Source organism: Boleophthalmus pectinirostris, unplaced genomic scaffold, assembly GCF_026225935.1.
Source record: "Boleophthalmus pectinirostris isolate CB_2022bp ecotype Guang Dong unplaced genomic scaffold, ASM2622593v1 HiC_scaffold_8, whole genome shotgun sequence".
NCBI lineage: Eukaryota > Metazoa > Chordata > Actinopteri > Gobiiformes > Gobiidae > Boleophthalmus > Boleophthalmus pectinirostris.
In genome coordinates, this window is record NW_026571515.1 from 16,936,708 (window position 1) to 16,960,272 (window position 23,565).

A 23,565-nucleotide genomic window follows, 5' to 3' on the forward strand; every position below is an offset into this window, starting at 1 on the left:
TCTTCATCACACAAGCTAGTCTAGGTGTGATCCCCTCCTCCTCTTCCCTCTCCTCATCCTCCTCTTCCATCTCCCCTCCTCCTCCCCCTCCTCTGTCTTCCTCCTCCTCTTCTATCTCCCCTCCTCCTCCTCTTCATCTTCTCCCAGGATGTGTGAGCTCCAGAAGGCAGTACAGAAATACCTCAGATCACAGTTCATTGGGAGAAGTCTGTGTCGTCTCCCATTGTTGTTTCCTTCATAAGTGAGAGTGGGGGCGGCGCTCACACCTGCTGCTCTGCAAATACTTCACTTATTATTATGCCTCACATTTGGAGATTTTCTGAATATTGAAATACAAAAAAGAGACAAGAAAATGTTTAAAAAGTATGTATAGCGAGGCAAGGAAACCAGGGCCCATATTACACTAATGGAGGTCAAATACAATGCATTATTTTCTGATCTATATTTTATATATATTGTTTCCTTATTCATACATAAATCTATTAAATTTAATTCTTCTCTCAAACAGAAAATTCTCTGTTCCACCTTGTGATGTCATGTGTTAATACAGTAAGTGCTCCACTGTGTTTTTTAAACTCCACACACCTTCTCTAGAATCATTTGGATCATTTCAGCTTTGGAATTGCCAATTTCTACTGAATAAAAGGTAAAAGGAGCTGTTAACTTGAAAAGCTTCATTACATCATAAGGTGGATCAGAGCATTTTGAGCTTTGGAGCTAGACACACTAATAACGCGGGATTACTCACATTCAGACACATGTGTGAATGAAACAAAACACAACTCCAGGTATTTTGAACAGAAAAATACCCTTACTGGAAAATGTAAAAATGGGTAAGGTACAAACAAAGTGGTTTGCCCTGAGGAAGACCATCTTGCTGGTCCAAAAAGACATTGGCATCCCTTCATGTAATAAAGGACTTTTAATATATTCAGTCAACGTGACTTGGGTTTCTACCTTACCCATTTTTACATTTTTCAGTAAGGGTATTTTTCTGTTCAAAAACCCCTGTTTTAACCCTCATAGAGCACATGTACTGCTATTTTTTACTCTTTTAAGACCCAGTGAAGCTCTCTCCCTTTTTTTCTTAACCTGACAACTCCAGGTATGTTTTTGTGGAGATAACAGCATTATAACATGGCTTAAAGCTCACAAGAGTTAATTTTGTTGAATATAGGACCTTAAAAAGTATGTATAGAATGGGAAAGAAACAAAAAATTGATACACAAGATTCACAATGTGTCATTTTCTTTTTCTAGGAAGTCCAGAATCCGTCCAATGGTAGTGTGACCGACAAGAGCAGCAGATATGACATCGGAGAACTGGCTACATCCTCACTCATGGGTAAAACAAACTCCTGTGTTCTTATTCTTAAAGCTACATTTACTTATGAAAGCTAATTAGACATGTTAACACTTACAGAGTTAGCGTTCCCCAGTTGAAAATGAGGTGCTACATCTCAAGGGGAAATCTATTCACAAATTCTAAAAAATAATCACAAGCCCGAAAAGATAAATCATGGGTTTCAGCTTTTTATTTGTAGATGCCATTTTGAGCATGAAAAATACATTCAATAGGGATGTAACAATATCCAAATCTCGTGTTATGATATTATTACAATATGCATCTCATGGTACGATATTTATTGCGATATTTTGGAGAGACTAATATAATTGTAGATGGAACACTTTTTCGTTTTTAAAATACCTGGATAAGATTTTGGTGTGAATTATTTCCATCATAATTCCAAGAATTCAAGTAAAAAACATATTTCTTCATGTTGTCTGCACTGAAATGAATCATGGGATATGTAGTTCCCTATGTTTATACTGTAAAACCATGCATTTAAGGAAAGGAACTTGTGATTTGATATATTGTGTATACAGATATACAGCTCACGATATTATTGTGAGACTTTTGATGATATGATATCACGATATTTCGGTTATTGTTACATCCCTAATATTCAAGTAAAAGTACAGTTATGTTGCATTCTCAAATAATACACACAAACTGTTCAGTTTTGCAACATTTAATTTATCCACTGGTTCAATACATTTGAGTCACGCAGGGCTACAACACCTGAGCGCACCCAGGCCATATTCATGACAATGGGTAGGCGTGTCGGCGCCACCCATTTCCTGGCCACTCATGATGATGCTAGATCACAGTGTCATATTTACTATACAAATTTAATGAATTAGCAGTGTATATAATTGATGAGTACCATACAATTTAACATTTAATGGCAACATTGTATCGAAATATATTATGTAGATGGGCTGCAGTTACATGGCAAAAAAAATTACAAGTATATGTACTGTGGTATTCTCTGAGTTCTGGCTGATGCAGAAATGTTATGAGTGTTTGGATGTATAAAGAAACAGCACCAAGAGAAGCATGAACCTTCACTAGAATCATTTAGAGAATTTCAGCTCTGGAATTGTCAATCTTTACTGAACAAAAGGTAAAAGGAGCTATTAATTTGAAAACTACCACTACATGACATTGCAAGGTGGAGCAGAGTATTTTGAGCTTTGGAGATGTAGACAGACTAATAGGATTACTCAACAATTGTAATTACTTACTTTCCGCCCCTGCTTTCCCCTGCAATTATTAATTACTATATTTGTCATCACTCTGAAACCCATGAATAGTGTTGCTGGGTTTCAGACATCATTATATTCCTCTCCTCTATCAGCCCAATAATATTTAATACAATGGGGGCAACTAAAATTAATGTATTTTAAATGTTATTTTAAATAGTTTTTGTTGTAATACAGTGAGTTCTTGGGTCTGGTCGCTGATAGAAATGATCAGGTTCAACATTTCTAATCACAATGTAATCAAATTCAAGAATATAAAACCACCAATGGATACGCAGTACAGTGTATACAGTCTGTAGTAGTAGCAGAGGTGGACTTGCAAGTCGTGACTTAGACTCGAGTCAGACTTGAGTCACTATTTTTAGGACCTGAGACTTGACTTGATAGAATGGATTAAGACTTGGGACTCAATTTGGACTTGAAGGTCAGTGACTTGGGACTTGACTCAGACTTGAGGCATAAGACTTGATGCTTCTCCTAAAACATGTATGGTTTTAGAAAGTGCTTCTCTATTTACAGTTAATAAATGTGCTGCTTAATTTTATAGGAAGAAACTGGAACATGTCCGTCGCACTTCTAAGTTCGTTACTTTGGATGTAAATGAAGTACTGTGGCATGGTATCCTCAAATGTACAGTACATGTACAGTACATGTAATATAGTATAATAAGGTAATATACAGTTCATTAGAGTAAAACAGAGGGAACTACATATAACATGATCCTTCCATCTCAGTGCAGACTACATGACAACATAAATGTAGTTAATACGATTAACTGAGATTCAGAAGCAGGACCACGCCTCAGCCGCCCTCTCCTCTCACCAGCGAACCACAACTCACCTCGACCACACCTCTAATTTCCCAGAAGCCTATATGTAGCAGCCTTTCCCATCATCCCAGTTTGTCTCGGCGAACTCGACCCCAACCTCCCATCCCCTATTTTGTCTTTCAGTCATAAGATCCCTACAAGGGGGGTCCCGTTCTGGCTGGGCCAATTGTAGATTGAGACGGAGCCCCCACCCATATTCTCAACCCAGCCATCTTTGCCTTGCTTCGTACATTATCAATAAACTTCTTCACACTATGTCATCGTTGGCGTGGTCCTAGCTAGTGAACTGCACTTTAAATCTTAATTCTTTCTGTTCTGACCATAATGATTCACATTTATCAAGACGAAGGAAAATTGTGCATTTCCACAACTCTTATATGAATATACCACAACTTTTTAAGTACAGTTAAGCTTAAAAGTTATATAAATTGCAAAAATCTAAGCTGTATTTGGTTTAAAGTCTTGAAATGACTTGAAGCTCAAAGCAGATGACTTGGATTTGATTTGGATTTATGGGCCCGTGACTTTGGACTTGCCTGCCTTTGACTTGGGACTTAATTCGGACTTGAGGTCAAAGACTTGAGACTTACTTGAGATTTGCAAAACAGCGACTTGGTCCCACCTCTGAGTAGTAGGTGACTTTTAGATTAAAATGTACATATGACAGAGGTAGGTATAACATTACATTTGCATTACTAAAGAAATTTCATATATTTAAAGTTCATAAAGAGTATATGTAGTAGTATAGCCATTCACCATGATTCTTTGCAAGTAATTTCTACCTGACTTTGATGACTTTCCAAAGGTGTATCTATGTATTACATCCATGTTAAATACCTGCTGTGTCTCATCACAGACCCAATCATGGAGTGAGCTAAAGTTGAGCCACGGGGGGTTCTGTAGTCATTTCTCTGCTTCTCTGTGACCTATTTACACAAACATCAGCTCAGCTATGTCTCTGTCTGGGCTCCCTATCTCGTCTTATAATGTTCTCGGTGCCTTTTTGAACCCTTCCAGTCAAACTTCCGGAGTAATTATTGAGGATGGAGGAACCAACATCAACCTCAAACACCTGCTCCAAATCAATGAAACACAAAGATTTAGTTCGACTAAATCATTCAACAATCAGGGTTTCATTAGTGACACTGCAGGAGGGGACAGCAGTGGGTGGGGGGGTGTAGGAGGAGGGGCAGGAGCAGGTGGGGGGTGTAGGAGGAGGAGCAGGAGCAGGTGGGGGGTGTAGGAAAGGGGCAGGAGGAGGGGCATGGGGGAGAGGTCTAATCTTTTTGGACTTCAATATTCCTCTTCCCTATATTGACATTGATTAGCTTTTCACTTTGGCCACTTTATATGCAAATATGTTTCCTGGTATATTTCAACTCAGAATATAATGAAGGAGCATTGGTCTTTTATAGATATATTGTAGAGAACCTACGATTATAACTTTATCGAACACTCCTGCATTCAGTAAGATGCTACAGGGACATATATTTCCATGAGGATTGCTTTGCTTTGTCTGAAATGTTCCACAGTATGGCATTAAACTACAGCATTTATCTCTCTGGAGAGAAGCAGGTGAAGCCACTAACCCAAGTTACAGGTTGGATTTGTGGAGAGGCAAGCCAGCTCAAAGTATATTTATTTTGAAGCTTTTTTTTTTTGCATTAAAACACAATAAATATGAGGTAGGTAAGTTTAATGCCATATTATGAAACAGTTTAGACATAGCAATACCATCTCAGTGTTTCCCGCAGCACTTTATAGTTAGGGTGGCCGCTTTGCCCCCCACCTTGACTATGTCCCTCCGAACCCCCCACCGTCACACCACTTTGACCAACCAATTTTCTGCAGGAAACACTGCCTGTGGTATACTTGAAAATTACATAATGCACCTTTACTATCTCTTATCTACCCTTTATTGTCAGCATGCAATCAAATTATAGACAAAACAAGAGTATTAACTCATGAAGAACCAGCGTCACAGATATGATCACGATGCCTTTGTGCATGATGAGCATTAGACCAGTAATGTTCACATGTGTTGCCACTGGTTGCAGAAATCCTCAGAGGATCTGTCAGACTGTGTCTCCTTTACCAGTTTAGAATTTCAATTAATTTGCTTCACTGTCAATGGAGGCAATTCCCTCATGTTACAATAGTGACCTGTGGGATAAAACCAGTGAGGATAAAAGTCTAATCACATTTGAGAAACATAATGCCAATTTTATTGGCACATTTTTCTTCCTCTGTAAAGTTTAACTGCTGCTGGCTGCTTTGGTTTTATTTGCCATATCAAAGGCCTGGAGCTCAGCAGCAGCAAATAACAGCATGTTTACAAGGCAACTGCAAAAATCAACACTAAAACAATCACATATTTTGTGTAAGGCCGGCAGGAGCGCTGTGGGCTTCTGTATAAACCTGTTACCACTTTCATATCACATAAATGCACTCAGCTTTTCCATTTATACTTTGTGTTTCACACAAATAAACATAAAGTGCTGAAACCATGAAATACATTGCAGTGTAAATGGTTCAGGTGTTTTATAAAGTTTATCAATATAAAAACAAAGGTCAGTGCAGTTTTACAGAAGAACTTATCAGCAGATCCCATGTCAGGGCAATTTGAGGAGAGTAACCACTGTCAGGACAAAACTGTCCTTTCCTTCTCTGTGTTCTGCAGCACAGACACCACAGCCCACCAAGATGTATTGTTTAAGCAGTGGGCAAGTCAGATAAATGCAAAATCTAAGAACTTTATTCTAGTTATTTACTACTGATGTATGAATCCCTAACAAATCGTATACAAACTTCTGTGATGAGTTGAGTATCGTGTAGAGACAACGAAGTCTGGAAAAAAGTTCTCAGTATTTGTTTTTGTGATATGTTCCAGGTCCCAAGGTACTAGGAAGTGATTAGCATAATTATTCTGAGAACTCACTAATGAACAAAGCAACCTCTTTAAAAACATCCGCCTCCCCCGTCCTCCTGTCCTGTGTGTTTTAAATGATGCCAGCACAGCGTCTTCAGACACTTCCACAACGCTGCAGACAGACTGTGGGCGTCCGGTCTCTCTGTGGAACACACTCAAGTTCACATTTATCACAGACACTCATTGTACTCCTGCCAGCGCTGGGTGCTAACGCTCACTTCCCAAACCTGAGATGCTTCTATAATTTGACATCCTTGACCTTCTTGTGACCTTTGCGGTTCTCTTGACATCAAATTGAATACAGTAACCTTTGCTGTATCGCCAAACCACCTTTAGCTTTTCCATTTTAAAGGTCCTATATTATGCAAAATTGACTCTTTTGAGCTTTGAGCTGTGTTATAATGTTGTTATCTCATCAAAACATACCTGGAGTTGTGTTTTGCTTCATTCACACAAGTTTGAGTAACATTTTATTTTTAGTCTGTCTACATCTCCAAAGCTCAAAATGCTCTGCTCCACCTTCTGATGTCATGAAGCAGTAGTTTTCAAGCTGCCTTTTAGGTTTTGTTCAGGAGAGGTTGGCAACTCCAGGGCTGAAATCATCCAAATAATTGTAGTTAAGGTGCATGAAGTTTAAAAGCACCATGGAGCACTTCCTGTATCACCACATGGCATCACAAGGTGGAACAGAGAGAATGAATGAAAATTCCAGGAATATTTTTGACGAAGAAACATTATACCTTATACAAACAGTATAACATAGATCAGAAAATAGCGTAATATGGGCCCTTTAACATTCAAAGTCATTTAATGCAAGCAAGATCTGAACTGCTCTGTGTAGGATGGACTTAATCTGACCATCTTCATCTGTATCTATTTCACCTAGTGTATAATGAATCACGACATTTGAAAGAAACTATAGAATATTCAACAATAGTTAAAGCTTGCTCTGATCTCAATGAAGTTCAAGGATCCTTTGCTGTATATGAGGTAGCCTATACAAAACATTGCTCCAAAGACTATATAAAAAGTCTGTGTTAGAACTAATAGCTTGTATTCCATAACAAATTGAATGTACCTTTGAAATATCTGATTTATTATGCCAGACCACAGACCAGCACGCATGGATGTGTTAGGAGAATCTGTGAACGGCCTTGCATTATAGTGGTTAGATTGTAATAGCAGGTCTGACATGGATTTGTCCTCAGTTCAGAAAGGACTGAAGTCATGATACTGGTCCCTTTATCGGTGGGTTTCAGAGGATATCACAACGTTCTATAAGCTAATAATATTTAATGAAGATGGGGGCAGCTGAAATTAATATTGTTAAAATGCAGGTGTTGTAATACAGCAAGCTAATGGGTTTAGTCACTAAAAGAAATGATCAGGTTCAACATTTGCAAATTTGCCTTTTGGATATTTAGACTTAGGTTTAGACAAACTTTATTGATCCACAAGGGAAATTATTTGGGCACAGTAGCTAACACAAATCAGAAGATAATATAATAACAAAGAGTAAAAAATATAAATGATAATAATAAATTCTGATTAAGTAGCAAAAAGATATCAAGAGACAGACAAAAGACATAATTATATAAATATAAATGTACAGGTAAAAATAAAATAGAAACATAAGTAAAGTAACATAAAACATAAAATCTCAGCTTTATATGAGAATTCATAGGAAGACAGTGCAACAATGATATGATGATTGACAGGACATAGGGTTATTTCATGGCAAAGTACAAAATAAAATCGTACCGTATTTTTGAATTAAATTGTAGGAATGTTCACAGCTTTTTAATATTTTTCCATTTTGAAGTGACATACTTTCCTCTTTTATACTTTTTTTGTGTGTTGGACATTTCCGTGCATTTGCATAAGCTGTTATTCCAGGTCTTGTGTTGGTTCTGACCCTAGACTAAATAAAAAATAGCCTAAGAGAGCGTGACGTCACCCATAGTGTTCAGCTCCACTCAGATGAAACTCAAGAAACTATCAGTTACAGGAGCAAATTTTTAGCTAGGCTTTTTATTATGAATAGTCAAACAAAATAGCAAGAAAAAGACCCTAAAACACTAGGATCATATAGAGGAGAATAAAACAAACAAAATGGCGAGGCTCACAGCTGCAGTTACAGAGAGAGGGGAGACAATATTCTAATGTAAGTCAATGGTAGCCATGGTTAGTAGGAGCCAGAAGAGCCCGCATGCGAACTTCCTTTCAGTAATATAAAGTTTATGCTTCTGACCTCTATGTCTTCTCTGTGTTTTACTTTCCAGGTCTGGTGGCCACGATAAAGGATCACATCACTAAACCCACAGCCATGGCCCAGGGCAGAGTGGCGCACCTGATTGAATGGAAGGGCTGGGGCGTGAGCGAGGGGGGGTCTGGGGGGTGGAGCGGGGCGGGGTGGGGCAGAGGGGGGGCTGGGTGGGGGGGCATGGAGGCAGAGCTACAGGAGGACGCACAGTTCTACTCGCAGATGACGGACGAGATCAAAGAGGCTCGCTTCGCAGCAGGTAAGACTGCACTGACAGAGATTAAACATGTGTCCTTAAAGGTGCACTGTGTAACTTTTGGTTGGGGATCTGTCACCTGCTTGTTTCTATGTCATTACTCTGCCTGGAATGTTCCACAGTGTGACATTGAACAGCTGTTCTTTACATTTATTCCATTAAAGATGGTTTTATAGCTCAAAAATACCTAGAAAAACTTGGTGACTTGGTCTGGTTACATCACTGTTATCCAGTAAAAAATAATCTTAGAAGGACAATGGACACAAACTGTACACTTTGTAAACTGAAAAATGAAACCACCTCTCACTTATTTTGGACCTGCCCAGAAGGTGGCTTGCCCTCTCCGGGTGGGTGGGGAGGCCCTGCCTCACGTGGAGGAGTTCAAGTATCTCGGGGTCTTGTTCACAAGTCAGGGGAAGATGGACAGGCGGATCGGTGCAGCGTCAGCAGTGATGCAGTCGCTGTATCGGAAAGTTGTGGTGAAGAGAGAGCTGAGCCAAAAGGCAAAGCTCTTGACCGGTAAATACCGGTCAATCTTCGTTCCTACCCTCACCTATGGTCAAGAGCTCTGGGTAATGACCGAAAGGATGAGATCGCGGATACAAGAGGTCGAAATGAATTTCCCACAGGGTGGCTGGGCGCTCCCTTAGAGATAGAGTGAGGAGCTCAGTCACACTGGAGTAGCTTGGAGTAGAGCCACTGCTCCTCTACGTCGAGAGGAGCCAGCTGAGGTGTCTTGGGCATCTGTTCTGGATGCCTCCTGAACACTTCCCTTGGGAGGTGTTCCAGGCATGTCCCACCAGGAGGAGGCCCCGGGGAAGACCCAGGACACGCTGGAGGGACTATGTCTCTCAACTGGCCTGGGAACGCCTCGGGGTTCCCCCAGAGGAGCTGGAGGACGTGTTTGGGGTGAAGGAAGTTTGGGAGTCCCTGCTTAGACTGCTGCCTCCTTCGACCTGGCCCCGGATAAGAGGAAGAAAATGGACTGATGGAACTCATGGGGGGGTGATAATGTCCCCACCAAAGCTGAGACCAAATCTATGCCCTTGCTACCTAGTGAGTGTGCTCATCTGAAAACATGTTATTAATATGTAAAAAAGCAAGGTGAGGCTGCAAACTCAAAATTCAAAATAGGTGTTAAAATATTCAACAGCGAGAATTTCTTTATATATTCTCTTTTATCAACTATCTGATGAAAACGGGAACTGTCAACCTCCTGGAATAACCCTCTATTTTCTGTCAAATAAAAAAATCTGTGGAAAAAATCAGGATCAGTTTCTTCTAAACAGTATTGTGCATGAACGAGTTCAAAATAACCCGTTCATTGAACACATTCATTTTTCAGTGAACTTTGAACTGAACGCAACACATTTGTAAATCAAAAACTTGAACGTGAATTTGTTCAGATCATGTGAGACGAACAACATACGTCACTCAATTAAACGCTATAATTTGTTTTCACCTGTTGAGTTCAATGACAAGGTCTGCTCACGCTTTTTAAACTGCATGTTGCGCTGTCACTCAAAGCCCACGGGCTCCTCCTGCACAGCCTCACCAGAGAGCGTGCGTTGTGTGTGCAATGCCTCTTGGGTAATGTAGTGTGAAGTAGGGATGGGCATGATTAGTTGACGAAGGGCGTTTTCACAACGCTAGTTCGATTATTTGGTCTGCACTCGGCAATAAAATAATTATTATGTTGCATATAGACTCCAGTGTGGTCCACTTTCACACCGACAGACCAATCAAAATTGGTCTGATTGACGAGCATCTGTTTCCCATGAGAACAGCGATATATCCAATTGCCAATATTGATGTTCCCTGTTAAGGCTGTCAGAAAACAGCAGCATGTAGAACTCTGTATGCAACACACTGCACATAAGGCCAGAGCAGAAGCACTGAGCTCGGGTAACAGCAGCAGCCAACAACACTAAAGACACAGGATACTCACCGTAGCACGCCGCCCTTCAGGACAGGGTTGGTCTTGTGCCATACTCCGAGCACATTGGTCAGATGGTCCCTAGGGTGCTTTCACACCAACAATAGTTGGTGCACACCAAACGGTCCATTCGAACCAAAAGCTCTTAGTTCAGTTCGTTTTCATTGGTGTGAAAGTATCAATCGGACTCGGACTTGGACCCGCACTAAATCAAGCGGACTGAAACCTCAAAAAAGAGCGGTCTCAGTTCACTTGAATCCGCACTAAATGCCAAACTCTGATGTGGTTCGTCTGGTATGAATGCAAACTCGGGTCCAAATCATAGAAAGCAGGTCCAAACGAAGTATTTGAAATGCATCATGGGAGGGGATATGCGTCTCCTCTGCCTGAAATGACACACTGTACGATTCCAGTGCAATAAGGTTGTTGTCCAGATGCAGCCGCGATTCATTTTCAAATTATTTTGCCAACAATGGCCAATACAGAAAATGTAATACACAATGATCAGAGCAAGTACCAAAGTGCGAACATGTGGCTCCAGAAAATTGGGGGTGCGTACCCCTGTTCAGAACCTGCACGCTTAGAGAGGTCCTAGTGTTTCACGTGTTCACGTAGCAACCAGCATTTGTTCAAAATTTAAATTGTGAACTATGAACGTGAACAGTTCACTTTGAAAATGTGTGAACTGAACTTTGAACTAGTTCATGAAAAGTGTGAACTTGCACAACACTGGTTCTAAAATTAAAATATTTCAGTAGACTTTTTAAATGCATTTAGCCTGGAGTGCAGAAAGTCTAGAAATCATTTTTAGAGACATAAGGAGGAGTAAAGTTGCTGTGAACTACTAATAATATAAATAATTTGAAATCTGGTTTTAGTACAGCTTCACAAAGAGCCCAGCCTATTGTTTGTGCTCCAAAGGGTTCAAAAACAACTTCAGTTTTAATTGAGGGTATTTTAATAAGGGGTTAATGAACAAGTGACCAAAATATAATGCTGTAAAAGTGGTATTTAAAAACAATTGTGTAGTTTTAGTGCAAGTGTGAGAATGATGAAGCTGTGTACTCATTCTGTGTGGTTCCTTATTCATCACAAAAAACAAGGTCTAAACCAACACTAAACCAGAACTGACCCAGGACTTATTGTCAGGACTGGCCCGGAGGTTCACCCACGTAGACTGTCAGGTGACCACAAGTGAAAGGACCAGAGTAGACCCCACGGGGCTAAGCGCAGGAGTTGCACGATAACACTTTGCGGACACCCTGCTCCACGGGCTCGGGGTTCTCACTCTCAAGTCCAAAATTAGTCCTGGTTTAGAGCTGGTTTAGTCCTGGTTCAGTCCTGGTTGAGTTCTGGTTTAGTCCTGGTTTAGTCCTAGTTTAGAGATGGTTTAGTCCTGGTTCAGTCCTGGTTGAGTTCTGGTTTAGTCCGGGTTTAGACCTGGTTTAGTCCTGGTTCAGTTCTGGTTTAGACCTAGTTTAGACCTGGTTTAGTCCTGGTTCAGTTTGGGTTTAATCCTGGTTTAGACCTGGTTTAGTCATGGTTTAGTCCTGGTACAGTCCTCCTGGTTCAGTCCTGGTTCATGTGTTGTTGCCTATGATTTATGTTCTGTAGATGATTATGAATGGTGTTAATGTTAATAACATGATTCAACATAATTTTGATTAATAAACCATTATATATGACTGATTTTTACTGGGCTGGCACCTTTATGTTTGTACTGAAGTGATAGTGATTTATTTTATTTTTAAATAAATAAACAATCTATAATGACACCTGTGTGTATTTGGGCATGTCAAGTTGATTATATGACTTTTGGAGGGAGATGGGAATTACATACTCCCACTTAAAAAAATCCCCACTACACCACTGAATAAATGTGTATTCTGAATTTGTATTTTCAGTACATTCAGTACTTCCCACCATTGTCAATTGTATCATCTGTTGTGCTCAGTAACATAGCAGTCTCCTGGGACGTGTACAGTTTACATGCGGGACTAATTATCACTGCACCAAACAAGGCCTACTGTCTATTAAAATGACCTTGTTGTCCACTAACATTTCTTACCTTCACATCTTATTTGTCACTTGTAACTGCAGCTGCTTGTCCCTCTCCTGTGTAAAAGCTCCTCACATGGAATATTGACCGAGGGTTCTGCGGAGCTGGGCACACTGTTCGTGTGGAGATGTTTTTGAAGAGAAGAATCTTTTGTCTTCAAAGCCAGCACACATGCAGACAGATGTTCTCTTCACCGTGGGACGCCTGTGGGTCGATGGTCCTTTTCAGAGGCCAGCAGTAGATCGATGGACCTCGGGACAGTGTCAAGGCAGTGTGGCTTTTATTGGCTCAGAGGGGCCAGACTCATGAGGTTAAACTCAGTTAACAGCTAACACAGCAAACGTGTATGTGTGTTTCAGGTGTGGCAGAGCAGTTCGCACTCGCTGAAGCTGCGATGAATGTGTGGTCCATGGGTGACGGCCTCGAGCGACCCTCCACCAGTTTACAAGGTAAGGCAGAGGCACCTTATTTACCCTCTCAAGTTGTTTTTAGAGTGATTCATGCATGTTGAAGCTATCTTTAACCCCTTATTTTCAAGATGCTATATTGCGTACGCTGGTGCTCTGTACTTAGTGACTGGCAAATGATTAATGTACATCTCTGGATTTCTAGCCAGGCTGACGCCACCTTCCTAGGTCAGGAATCAGAATACACTAGACGGTTTGTAAGAAGATCCATACATTTTGTGTTGGCAATGATTCTCAAGATCGAGGATATAAAGCCGGAACAAATGTTCAATGTTTGGTGAATTTTATCAAGGGGAAAGACGTTATTGTCCTTCTTCCTACGGGATTTGGGAAAAACTTAATATACCGCTTAGCTCCATTAGCGGCGCATTATGTACGTCACAACCAAATAGCAGCGACTGGTTAAATTATAAAAGTACCTGCCTACCGTCGAGCGAACGAATCCTAATGTTGCGAGGTCAGACGGTTTCCATGAAGTGAAACCAGCTGATGAATCAGCCTACTGGATTTTTGCCTTTGATGTCACAATCTGGGGAAAATTGAAAAAGAGTAATTTCTGCGGCTCAGAACAAGATGACACAATCATCAAGAAGACATATTGTGCTTGTATCTGCTGCATACTTAAATGTATAGTATTATCTAGGACAGCACTGGATTATTATTATTAATTGAAGATTTAAAATATTCATCTAAAGCAAATTTTCTTAAAGCTTTTGATGGACAGGTGTTTGAAACATTTGAAACAACACTTCTGGTTTGTCCGATGTAATTGCTATGTCTATATCAAATGAATAAATAAATAAAAACATAGGTATTATTTTAAGTTCTAAAAAATGAAATAACCAAAGCAAATGTCCTCAAGAGCCTCAGGAAGTGGCACCAATGCTGAAGTGTACCAAAAGCACTTTACACTTCCAATTCCTGCTTCTTTCTAAAGTTCTGCTGCATATTCTTTCCAGTGAACATGAGCTGGGTTTGTATTTCTGAACTGTTTCATAAATCCAAAAACTAGACTAAATAATACCAAACACATCCTCTTCCTCTGCAGCTGGGGGTTGCTCACTTGAATCTTCTTTTGTGAGAATACTTGCAGCACACAAATACAGCGGCTGCTTTAATTAGTTTTGTTAAAGTCTTGAGTCTGTGGAGGATAATGATCACACTGAGCTGCAGCTGCTCAAGATGCACCTGTAATGAGCCTGAGTGCTGCTGCGTCTCTCAATAAAATTACTTCAAGCATTTCATCAAGTGGCTGCAAATGGAGACAGAATATATAATGGACAGTTATAGCTGAGCTTTTACAACCATTTACAAGAAGAACACAGATCGCATTGTCCCTGTTTGTACTTCACTTTACATTTTAAAGAGGGCACATTTACTTTTACTTAACTTCATTTGAGAGCAGGTATCTGTACTTTCTACTCTACTACATTTTGAATAGAGCTGAAAAGTAAAAGTATTCATTATTTTGTATTATTGTTTGTCACCTGCCGAAAAGGCTGAGGGTTTATTTTTATCACCTTCATAATTTGAGCAGACAAAAACATAACCACAGATCGATTCAGTTGTTTCTGTTGAACAAAATTCAGCTTAGTTCTTTATCAAAATCATTACATTTGAAGCTTTATTAGATCTCAAAACCTGCATGAAATACTCTTACTTTAATCCTTAATCTGTACTTTTACTTAATTTACTTCCACCTCTGCCTGTTTGATCCTATACCTGGTTTGACTTGACTCGTCTCTTCCTGGATTTCACACTTTTTCATTAGTTGCTGTGCTGGGCCAACACTACAGTCACAGCACATTTTTAGAACCTGCTTTTGTCTGTTTCCAAGCAAGACACGCAAATCCACGGATTTTGGGGTGATGAAAAATGAACGCCGTTGCCATAGCAAATATCGATTCAAAACAACATATTCTATCATTTAAATGGAAAAAAGCACTCAAAATGCCACCTGTGAACAGAAAGTGGAAACCCATGAATACTAAAATATGATGCCATCATGATTCAGCAGAAAAGACAACCTTCTACTGATGGGACTTTCAGCTCCTTTGTACAATCCAAATCTTTAGGATCCATTTGCGTCAAAGCGTCATTTAAAACATTGGCTCATTTAATTTTCAATTAAATGACAGAGGCCAATGTGAGAACTACTTTTATCTATAAACTAACCTCAGAGTTGTTTCAAACTGAGACTGGGGGTGTGCACTACAAAAGCTTAAAAACTAACTGTTATTAAGATGCCAGATATGTTTTTTTATGCACAAAGCTTCCACTGGTGTTGCCCACTGCCAGTGTACCAGTGTATTACTGGTACACTCTCAATAGGACCTCAACAAAGTACTGCATATTGAATTTTGAAATTAAAAATACATGTTTAATCATATTTGGTCTTTGCAGTGCCCCACAACCACCTGCTGTCCCAGTTCCTGTTGGACGGGGGGAGCATGGGCGTCCCTCAGCACCTGTACAGCCTGCACTCACAGATGTACACGGAGTCGAGCATGGCACCCACCCACGATGACTCTGTGTCACCCACCACCAGCAGCACCCATCCACAGACAGCGGTGCAGGTGGAGGCCCAGGGCCCAATCACAGCAGAGGCCAGTGTGAGACATGTGGACAGCAGCTCTCTGTCTGAGGATGATGTCTTTTATAACTAAACTCTGCATCACAAAGCTGCCATTACTACGATCACAGAATGTACATGTACTTAAAGGTGCACTGTGTAACTTTTCTAGTACTGGGTACAGTACCTTTTTCTCTCCTTGGAGATGTTGCGTTGGTTGGAATGTTACGCTGTGTTCAGACTGTGGCGTCATGGTGTCGAGTTTACAGGCAAAGTCTATGTGAATGCAAGCCTTGGCCATTCTGTTTCTGCAGCGTCTCGAGTGTTCAGACATCAGACGCTCTGGACGCGCAAACAGAGCGAACAGGTCAGAGTTGAAAAAGCTGAACTTTTGGTATTCAACGTGCTGCATCAACCATCAGGGACCACACTCCAGTGATGAAGACACTATCCAGAAGAAGAAGAAACAGAATACATCTGAATTATGTCATGGACTCAGACACGCTGCCGCTGAGCCGATTGTCTCCATTGATGGATTTTATGTAAGAAATACACTAAAGCCACTCTCAACCTGGTCTGCCATCGGTCGCAAAGAGACAACAAGAAAAAACAAAACAAGGCACTTGACCACAGCAGATGCCCTGGACACATGCCCTCACATGCAAAGGCGTCCAGCGTGTTTCTCGACGCCGCACTCTGAACACAGTTTTAGACAGTTTGGGATTAACTGTATCTGTCTTGAATGAATTCAACTATGGATGGTTTTATTGCTCAAAAATACCTCTAAAAACATATTGTCTTACTGCAAGTGATCTTGCTTCTACACAGATCTGACCTGTAACTTGCCATGTCTCCATGTAGACAGAGAACTTAATGCCATAGTGTAGGACATTCTAGGTTATACAGTGCACCTACAAAGTTTAATTGTTCATTGACAAAACAACTACAGAACACAAGCAACTCTGAAAACAGAATGGAAAATGGACACTTGGTGGACTTTCATAAGGACTGTAAAGAATCAATGCTCTGAATGTTTTTCCTATGGGGGCAAGGGACCTCATGGAGCTGAGTTCTGTTTGTACGGATATGTATTCTGAAAAAAACACCTCTTTCTTGATTAACTTATGAATGTTGTTCACAATCACGTCTCCTGTTGTGAGTCTGATTATAATGATTTCTTGGGCAAACACGTTACATCCATGCTTTTGTAACGTGTGACATCACAATTCATTTTATTTATATTAAAAGGACACACTACAAAGGATCAAAAGACATAAATACAACAAGTAACCTATAAAAAATACAAAAATACATAACAATGTTGTTGTGTGTGTAGCACTTTTGTGTTTTTTGATGCAGGTGCAGGTCAACCTCTTGTGTCTCTGTAATGCTGTGGGCAAAGGTGGTGTCATCATGAATATAAGTCCCAACCCAAGACGCCATTACAGTTCACTCAGAACAACCCACTGTAAAAGCTTGTGATAACTTAAAGGTCCTATCTTAAAATGCTGCTGCCTGCTCAAAAACAGACCTGGAGTTGTGTTTTGTTTCATTCACACATGTTTGAGTAATCCTGCTTTATTAGTTTGTCTACATATGCAAAGCTCAAAATGCTCTGTTCCACTTTGTGATGTCATGCAGAGGTAGTTTGCAAGTTAAGAGCTACATTTTATCTTTAGTTCAGTAGAGATTCCAGGACTGAAATTATTGAAACAACAAGGCTATGTTTTTGATGAGGAAACAATATTAAAAATAGATCCAAAACAGCGTAATATTGGCCAAATATTTGTTAGATTATCTGTGACTGATATAAGAGAAGCCTGATCAGGCCCAAACTACAGATACCTGCATGTGTCAAATTTCTTCCCTCAAAAGTCCCAAACTTCCTTTTCGCCTCCCCAGTTGCAGATTGACAGATTTGTGTGTAATGTTTTTGCTGTAACAGAAATAAAAGGTGTTTTCACATTGGCTTTGTTTAGAAACAGACAAGACGTTATTGCAATGCCACCTCCATATTGACTGGACTTGATTTGTTTGCTTCACTCAGTTTTCATCATGGGAATAAGAAAGGACAGTGGTATTGATATAAGTGCTGTGATGCTGGGGATGTTCTACATGTATGACTATGGAGGAATGTTCAGCAGTTACCATAGTGACACAATGCACACATTAGCAAACACTGCCAAAGTTTTAAGATCGTCTGAAAACTCAAGAAAAATACAACATGGATTTAAAAAAAACATGTTTTCAGAGTGTTCATTGTCCCGTATGTGTTTGATTTTTAATAAAAAGGTGAGAGTGACTGTTGGCTAATGCTTGCTATCTTGTGAGTCTAATTTAACTTGTTTAACAGCACAAATTAGCTCGCCTGTTGTGGTTCCAGCTATGTCAGTTCTTTACGTTCAGATCGTGTTAAAACAAAGCTCAGATTAAAGTCTAACTTGAGTAACAGAGCTTCAGGAGCGCAGTGCCTCTAGTTAGCATCGCACCCCCAGAGAATATTGATGACATCAGCTTGCAAGTCGTGACTTGGACTTGAGTCAGACTTGAGTCACTATTTTTAGGACTTAAGACTTGACTTGATAAAATGGACTAAGACTTGGGACTCGACTTGGACTTGAAGGTCAGTGACATGGGACTTGATTCGTACTTGAGGCCTGTGACTTCAGAAGACTTGATGCTTAGACTAGTTGACAAATAAACTGTTTTAACTTTTAAATCTTAACTCTTTCTGTTCCAACCGTAATAATTCACACTCTTGTCAAGCCATTTAAAAAGGAAAATGAGCATTGCTACAACTCTTAAATAAATACTTATATATAAAAATACCATGACTTTTTAAGTACAATTTAGTTTAAAAAGTATATAAATTGCAAAAATCTAAGCTATATTTGGTACTTTGGTTTAAAGATTTGAAATGACTTGAAGCTCAATGCAGACGACTTGGACTTGACTTGGACTTATGGGCCTGTGACTCAAGACTCGACTTGGACTTGCCTGTATTTGACTTAGGACTTCACTCGGACTTGAGGTCAAAGATTTTAGACTTACTTGAGACTTGCAAAACAAAGATTTGGTCCCACCTCTGGCTAACGGTGAAAACGCCCCACCAGATTTATCCCAGTTTTATACAAGAAATGTCCCAGGTGTCCCTATGTTTAACCAATTTGATCCCTGTCAACAGTAAAGAGAGGCATAAATTGTGATTTGTTTAGATAAAATGCAGAAAATTTGACAATACTGGCTCACATGTTAGTCATGAATGGGCCAAGTGCAGAACAATTTTCCTTAATTATGCACTCTTTTTCTTATTATTACCAACCGCCATAAACCGTGGGTGTCCCAGTTCTGCTGCAAAAATCAATTAAAGGCCCTATATTATATACAAAATAAATTTTTTGAGCTTTTAATCTTCTATTTGTGTTAATTAGGAACTGAACAGCAAGCACTGAAATAATAATTACAAAAAGTAAATAAATAAATAAAAAACAAAAGCACCTTGGGCACAGTGTAGCTGCATCATAAAGTGACCAATGAAAACGACCTCTTCTTGGGTGTGTTGTTGTTGTTGCCTTTGTCCACTGTACTCTATTTCATTTGTTTGGTTCATGTTCAGTCACAGAAATAAACTGAAATTTCAGAATGTTAAAGCAGACCAAAGGGATTCAATTAATCATGTTTGAACATTATTAAAACATGTTACTCTAGTGGGTACAAATGTTTTTTAATGAGGGAGAGTTTTCAGAGATTTAAGTGATCCAAAATCTGTGTTCTGGAAAATCTTTGGCAACAGATTTTTTTTTTTTTCATTATCTTTGGAAGTAAATAGGGAAACATCTATTCAATTAACACATCTTCTTTGTAAAATGTGAACAGCTCACAGCCAGAGGAGATACATGGAGATCTGTAGTAGCAAGAGAAGACTGTCTATTTTAAAGGTGCATTGTGTAACTTTTCTGGTATAGGGTTTGTCAAATACTTTTCTCCATGGAGATGTTATTGCTTTGTCTGGAATGTTTTACAGTATGGTATTAAACCTTTCTATCATCATGGAGACCAAACCAGACCACGTTACAGGTCAGATCTGTGGCGAGGCAAGCTTCCTCACAATCAGAATGCCTGTTTTTCTTGGTATTTTTGGGCTATAAAACCACTTGTAATAAGAATAAATGTAAGGTAGAGCTGTTCAATGTCACACAGGCAGAGCAATGACATATTCACTGAAATAAGCAGATGACGCACCCCCAACCAAAAAGTTACACAGTGTACCTTTAACATCCCATATTGTTAACATAAAAGGCAGTGCTAAAGTACTGATGTGTACACAGTGGAACAGCAGCTCCAGATATTTGAGCTTGTCAGTGTTATTGTTGGGCTGATATTTCCATGAAATAAATGAACTCTTATCTAAGTGTTTTGACTTTACTTTCTGAACATAGAGACAGTTTCAGCGGTGGTCATCTGGACTAGAAATATTTGGACTTTTTAGTGTTTTGGCTGTCAGCTTTGAATCTCCAGCAGAAGCTGATATTTTGTTTTGGTGGATCTGCTGCCTAAAAATAAAATCAAGTTTAGTTTGAACACTTTCATTGAAGGCTGTGACAGCTCTATGGGTTTGTTGTAAAAAAAAATGATAATAATAATTTTTAAAAAAGGGGCTGTGGATGAGTTTGTGGTAAATTTAAAATGTATTATTTGAGGAAAATAATCAAAATTGCCCCTAACTTTTGGCTCTAAAATATTGGCAGAGCTTATTGATTATAGGTTGCTTTGGATTCTAAACAACCAGCATTGCCGACGGTCATGAAAAAAAAAACATTTTGGTCTGTCTCTTATCTGAACATTGTTTCTGTGATCGACACATTTCTGCTCAAATCCAGAAGTCATTTTCAATTTGATAGCACAAACGTATGACTTCTTTGTGTAGCTCAATGTTTTTATGAGCATTGTCCCTGATAAATAAACAAATGGAACTGACTTTGTGCTCTGGGCTTTATCATAACCTGCTTCAGCCACAAAGGGAGGAGTTTCTGAACCTATCCATTAGGGCTAGGGAAGATGCTCACAGTTCTATACTTGATACATGGCCTATGATACAATATTGTCACAAAAATCCTTCACTACATGTGCAGGTACACGGAAGACTTGGCTCTTCAATATTCACAAGGGAACTCATCTGTGATTGGGGTTAGGGCAGTCACCTTGACAACAATTGCCCCCCACTTTGACTACGTCCCTTCGAACCATTTGATTCTTCGCAAAACTACGGTTGTTGTTCCCCAGTCCTCACTTTTGCCCTTCTTTTTGAAGATTGAGTAAAACTTCAAGTTAATGCTGTGCTTTACTTTCTGAATAGTTTTGTTTACAAGGAATTTATTTTTGTAATATTTAATACATTTGTTGCTTATTTGAGAATATTTTATTTAACTTATTAGCATTACCAAGCAGCACTTTGCATTTATTTTATTTTCCCGTTTGTATAATGTTAAAACAAATTGTTGGTTTAATAAACACACAAACAACAAGCAAGTAGTTTTGTTCCCATACTGTACTGAAAATGAACCGAACCATGACCTCAAAACTGAGGTATGTACTGAACTGTGATTTTTGTGTACTGTTACACCCCTAACTCTTGTCGATATCATTATAGTAGCCCACAGTATCAATACTGTGTTACCAAATTTCAATTAATATGGAGTATTTTAGCATAGCCCTACTATCCACTGTGCAAAGTCATTGATTAATCAGATATCCATTTCACTATTTATTTATTTCTGTTCAGTTACAGAAACATAAAATGAATGTTATTGCACTTTAACTGATCACGTGTATCAACATAAAACATAAATAAAAACATCACTAATGACTTGATCATGTTTAATTAAAATCATTAGTAGAATAGTTTTATGTATAAACAGTAAATGAGTGCTAATCATACCCGAGCGTAGTCTTACAGGCACATGAGGAGTCCTTGGCTCTCTCAGACCGAACAGACTTTGGGCACTCATCCACTTCTGCTACACCAGTCATCAGCCATATGTTTATTTCAATTTACTGTCACAGCTGACGCTACACGCCCACACGTCAACCAAACCCGCAGGGGACACACGCTCTCAGAGGAATACACAAAACTACAAGCCTATATTTACACAGGAGTCCTTTTCACTCTCTCTATATCTTAAATGTGCAGTAACCAAATAAAAAGGATATTATTATATTATTCACCCAGCTAAGCCTTTCACAATAACACATGAGACGAAGACGAAGACGGAGAGATACGGAGATAAACGATAATATTGAAAATACATCATTCCATCTCAGTAAACCAATTTTTAAATAAACTGTATAATTAAAAAGCCTGAGCTGCTAGAAATAAATGTCAAAATGAATCCATAATTAGTCATAGAATTTATTTATTCTACCCTCTACCCTAAAATGGCCAAAATGGCACCACTATTTCACCACTCGTCAAAGTATCCACAATAAATAGGGACCAAAATATATAGTTCCAGCTTTCATACTGTATATTTAACAATAAGTAGACATAGTAATTATCGTGACAGGATTACACCCAGTATTCGGTAGATTACACACACTGTCAACCTGGTGCTCAAGTCGTGACTATATTTGTATGTGTAACACCACCACTTGGGGGCACCAGAGTGGACATAATCTCCATATTAATTCTGTATTCTTGACACATATGTCTATAGCTCACTGCTCTTCATTTTAAACACATCCTCACAGAATATTAAACATTATAAATATGTTAAAGCTCCTATATTACGCAAAATTTACTCTTGTGAGCTTTAAGACATGTTATAATGCTGTTACCTATAAAAACATATCTGGAGTTGTTTTTGAGTTGACTTTGCCCTGTCGAAGACCATCTTGCTGGTCGAAACGTGTTGGTGTCCCTTCATCCAATAAAGGACTTTTGATATGTTCAGTCAAAGTGCCTTGGGTTTGTGCCTTACCCACTTTTACATTTTCCAGTAAGGGCAACTTTCTGTTTAAAGACTAGTTTTAACCCTCCCCCCACCTGTACTGCTACTGGGTCTTTCATGACCCAGTGAAGCACTCTACCTCTTTTCTTCATTTAAGATACATGGAGTTGTGTTTTCTTTCATTCAAGCATGTTGGAGTAATTTTGCATTATTAGTCTGTCCACATATCCAAACCTCAAAATGCTCTTCTTTTACATTATGTTGAGTAGAGATGGGCTGAAATTATCCAAATGATTCTAGCGAAGGTGTATGGAGTTTGAAACATGGTGGAGCACTTCCTGTATTAACACATGACATCACAAAGTGGAACGTTTTCTGTTTGAGAGAAAAACTCAGCCTAAATATGCAGGATTTGTGTGTTAAACATGCGTGAATGAAACAAAACACAGCTCCAGATATGTTTGTGATGAGGAAACAACATTATAACATAAAGTAGATCTGAAAATAGTGTAATATGGGCCCTTTAATCTCTTTACATGAGTCCCATATGGAGGAGCGTAATTACAGAGAAAGGGTCCACTGGGCTAATTGGTCACGCAAGTTTGTTTACCTTCTATCTGAGTACACTCTTAATGTAACTGCAGCCATGGGGCGATATATATATATATATATAGTGCTTATCTGCTCCGAAACAAGGCCCT

General features: G+C 39.3%; 1 protein-coding gene across 1 annotated transcript in view; it reads left to right on the top strand.

The window, feature by feature from the left end:
- Positions 1-16,011, top strand: part of fam131c (family with sequence similarity 131 member C) — a 31,862-nt gene extending 15,851 nt beyond the window's left edge. Inside the window, exons 3-6 of the mRNA XM_055165898.1 lie at positions 1,260-1,344; positions 8,647-8,886; positions 13,238-13,327; positions 15,749-16,011. Coding sequence (XP_055021873.1) covers positions 1,260-1,344; positions 8,647-8,886; positions 13,238-13,327; positions 15,749-16,011 — 678 coding nt within the window. The remainder of the gene's footprint in view (positions 1-1,259; positions 1,345-8,646; positions 8,887-13,237; positions 13,328-15,748) is intronic.
- The last annotated feature ends 7,554 nt before the right edge of the window (positions 16,012-23,565 follow it).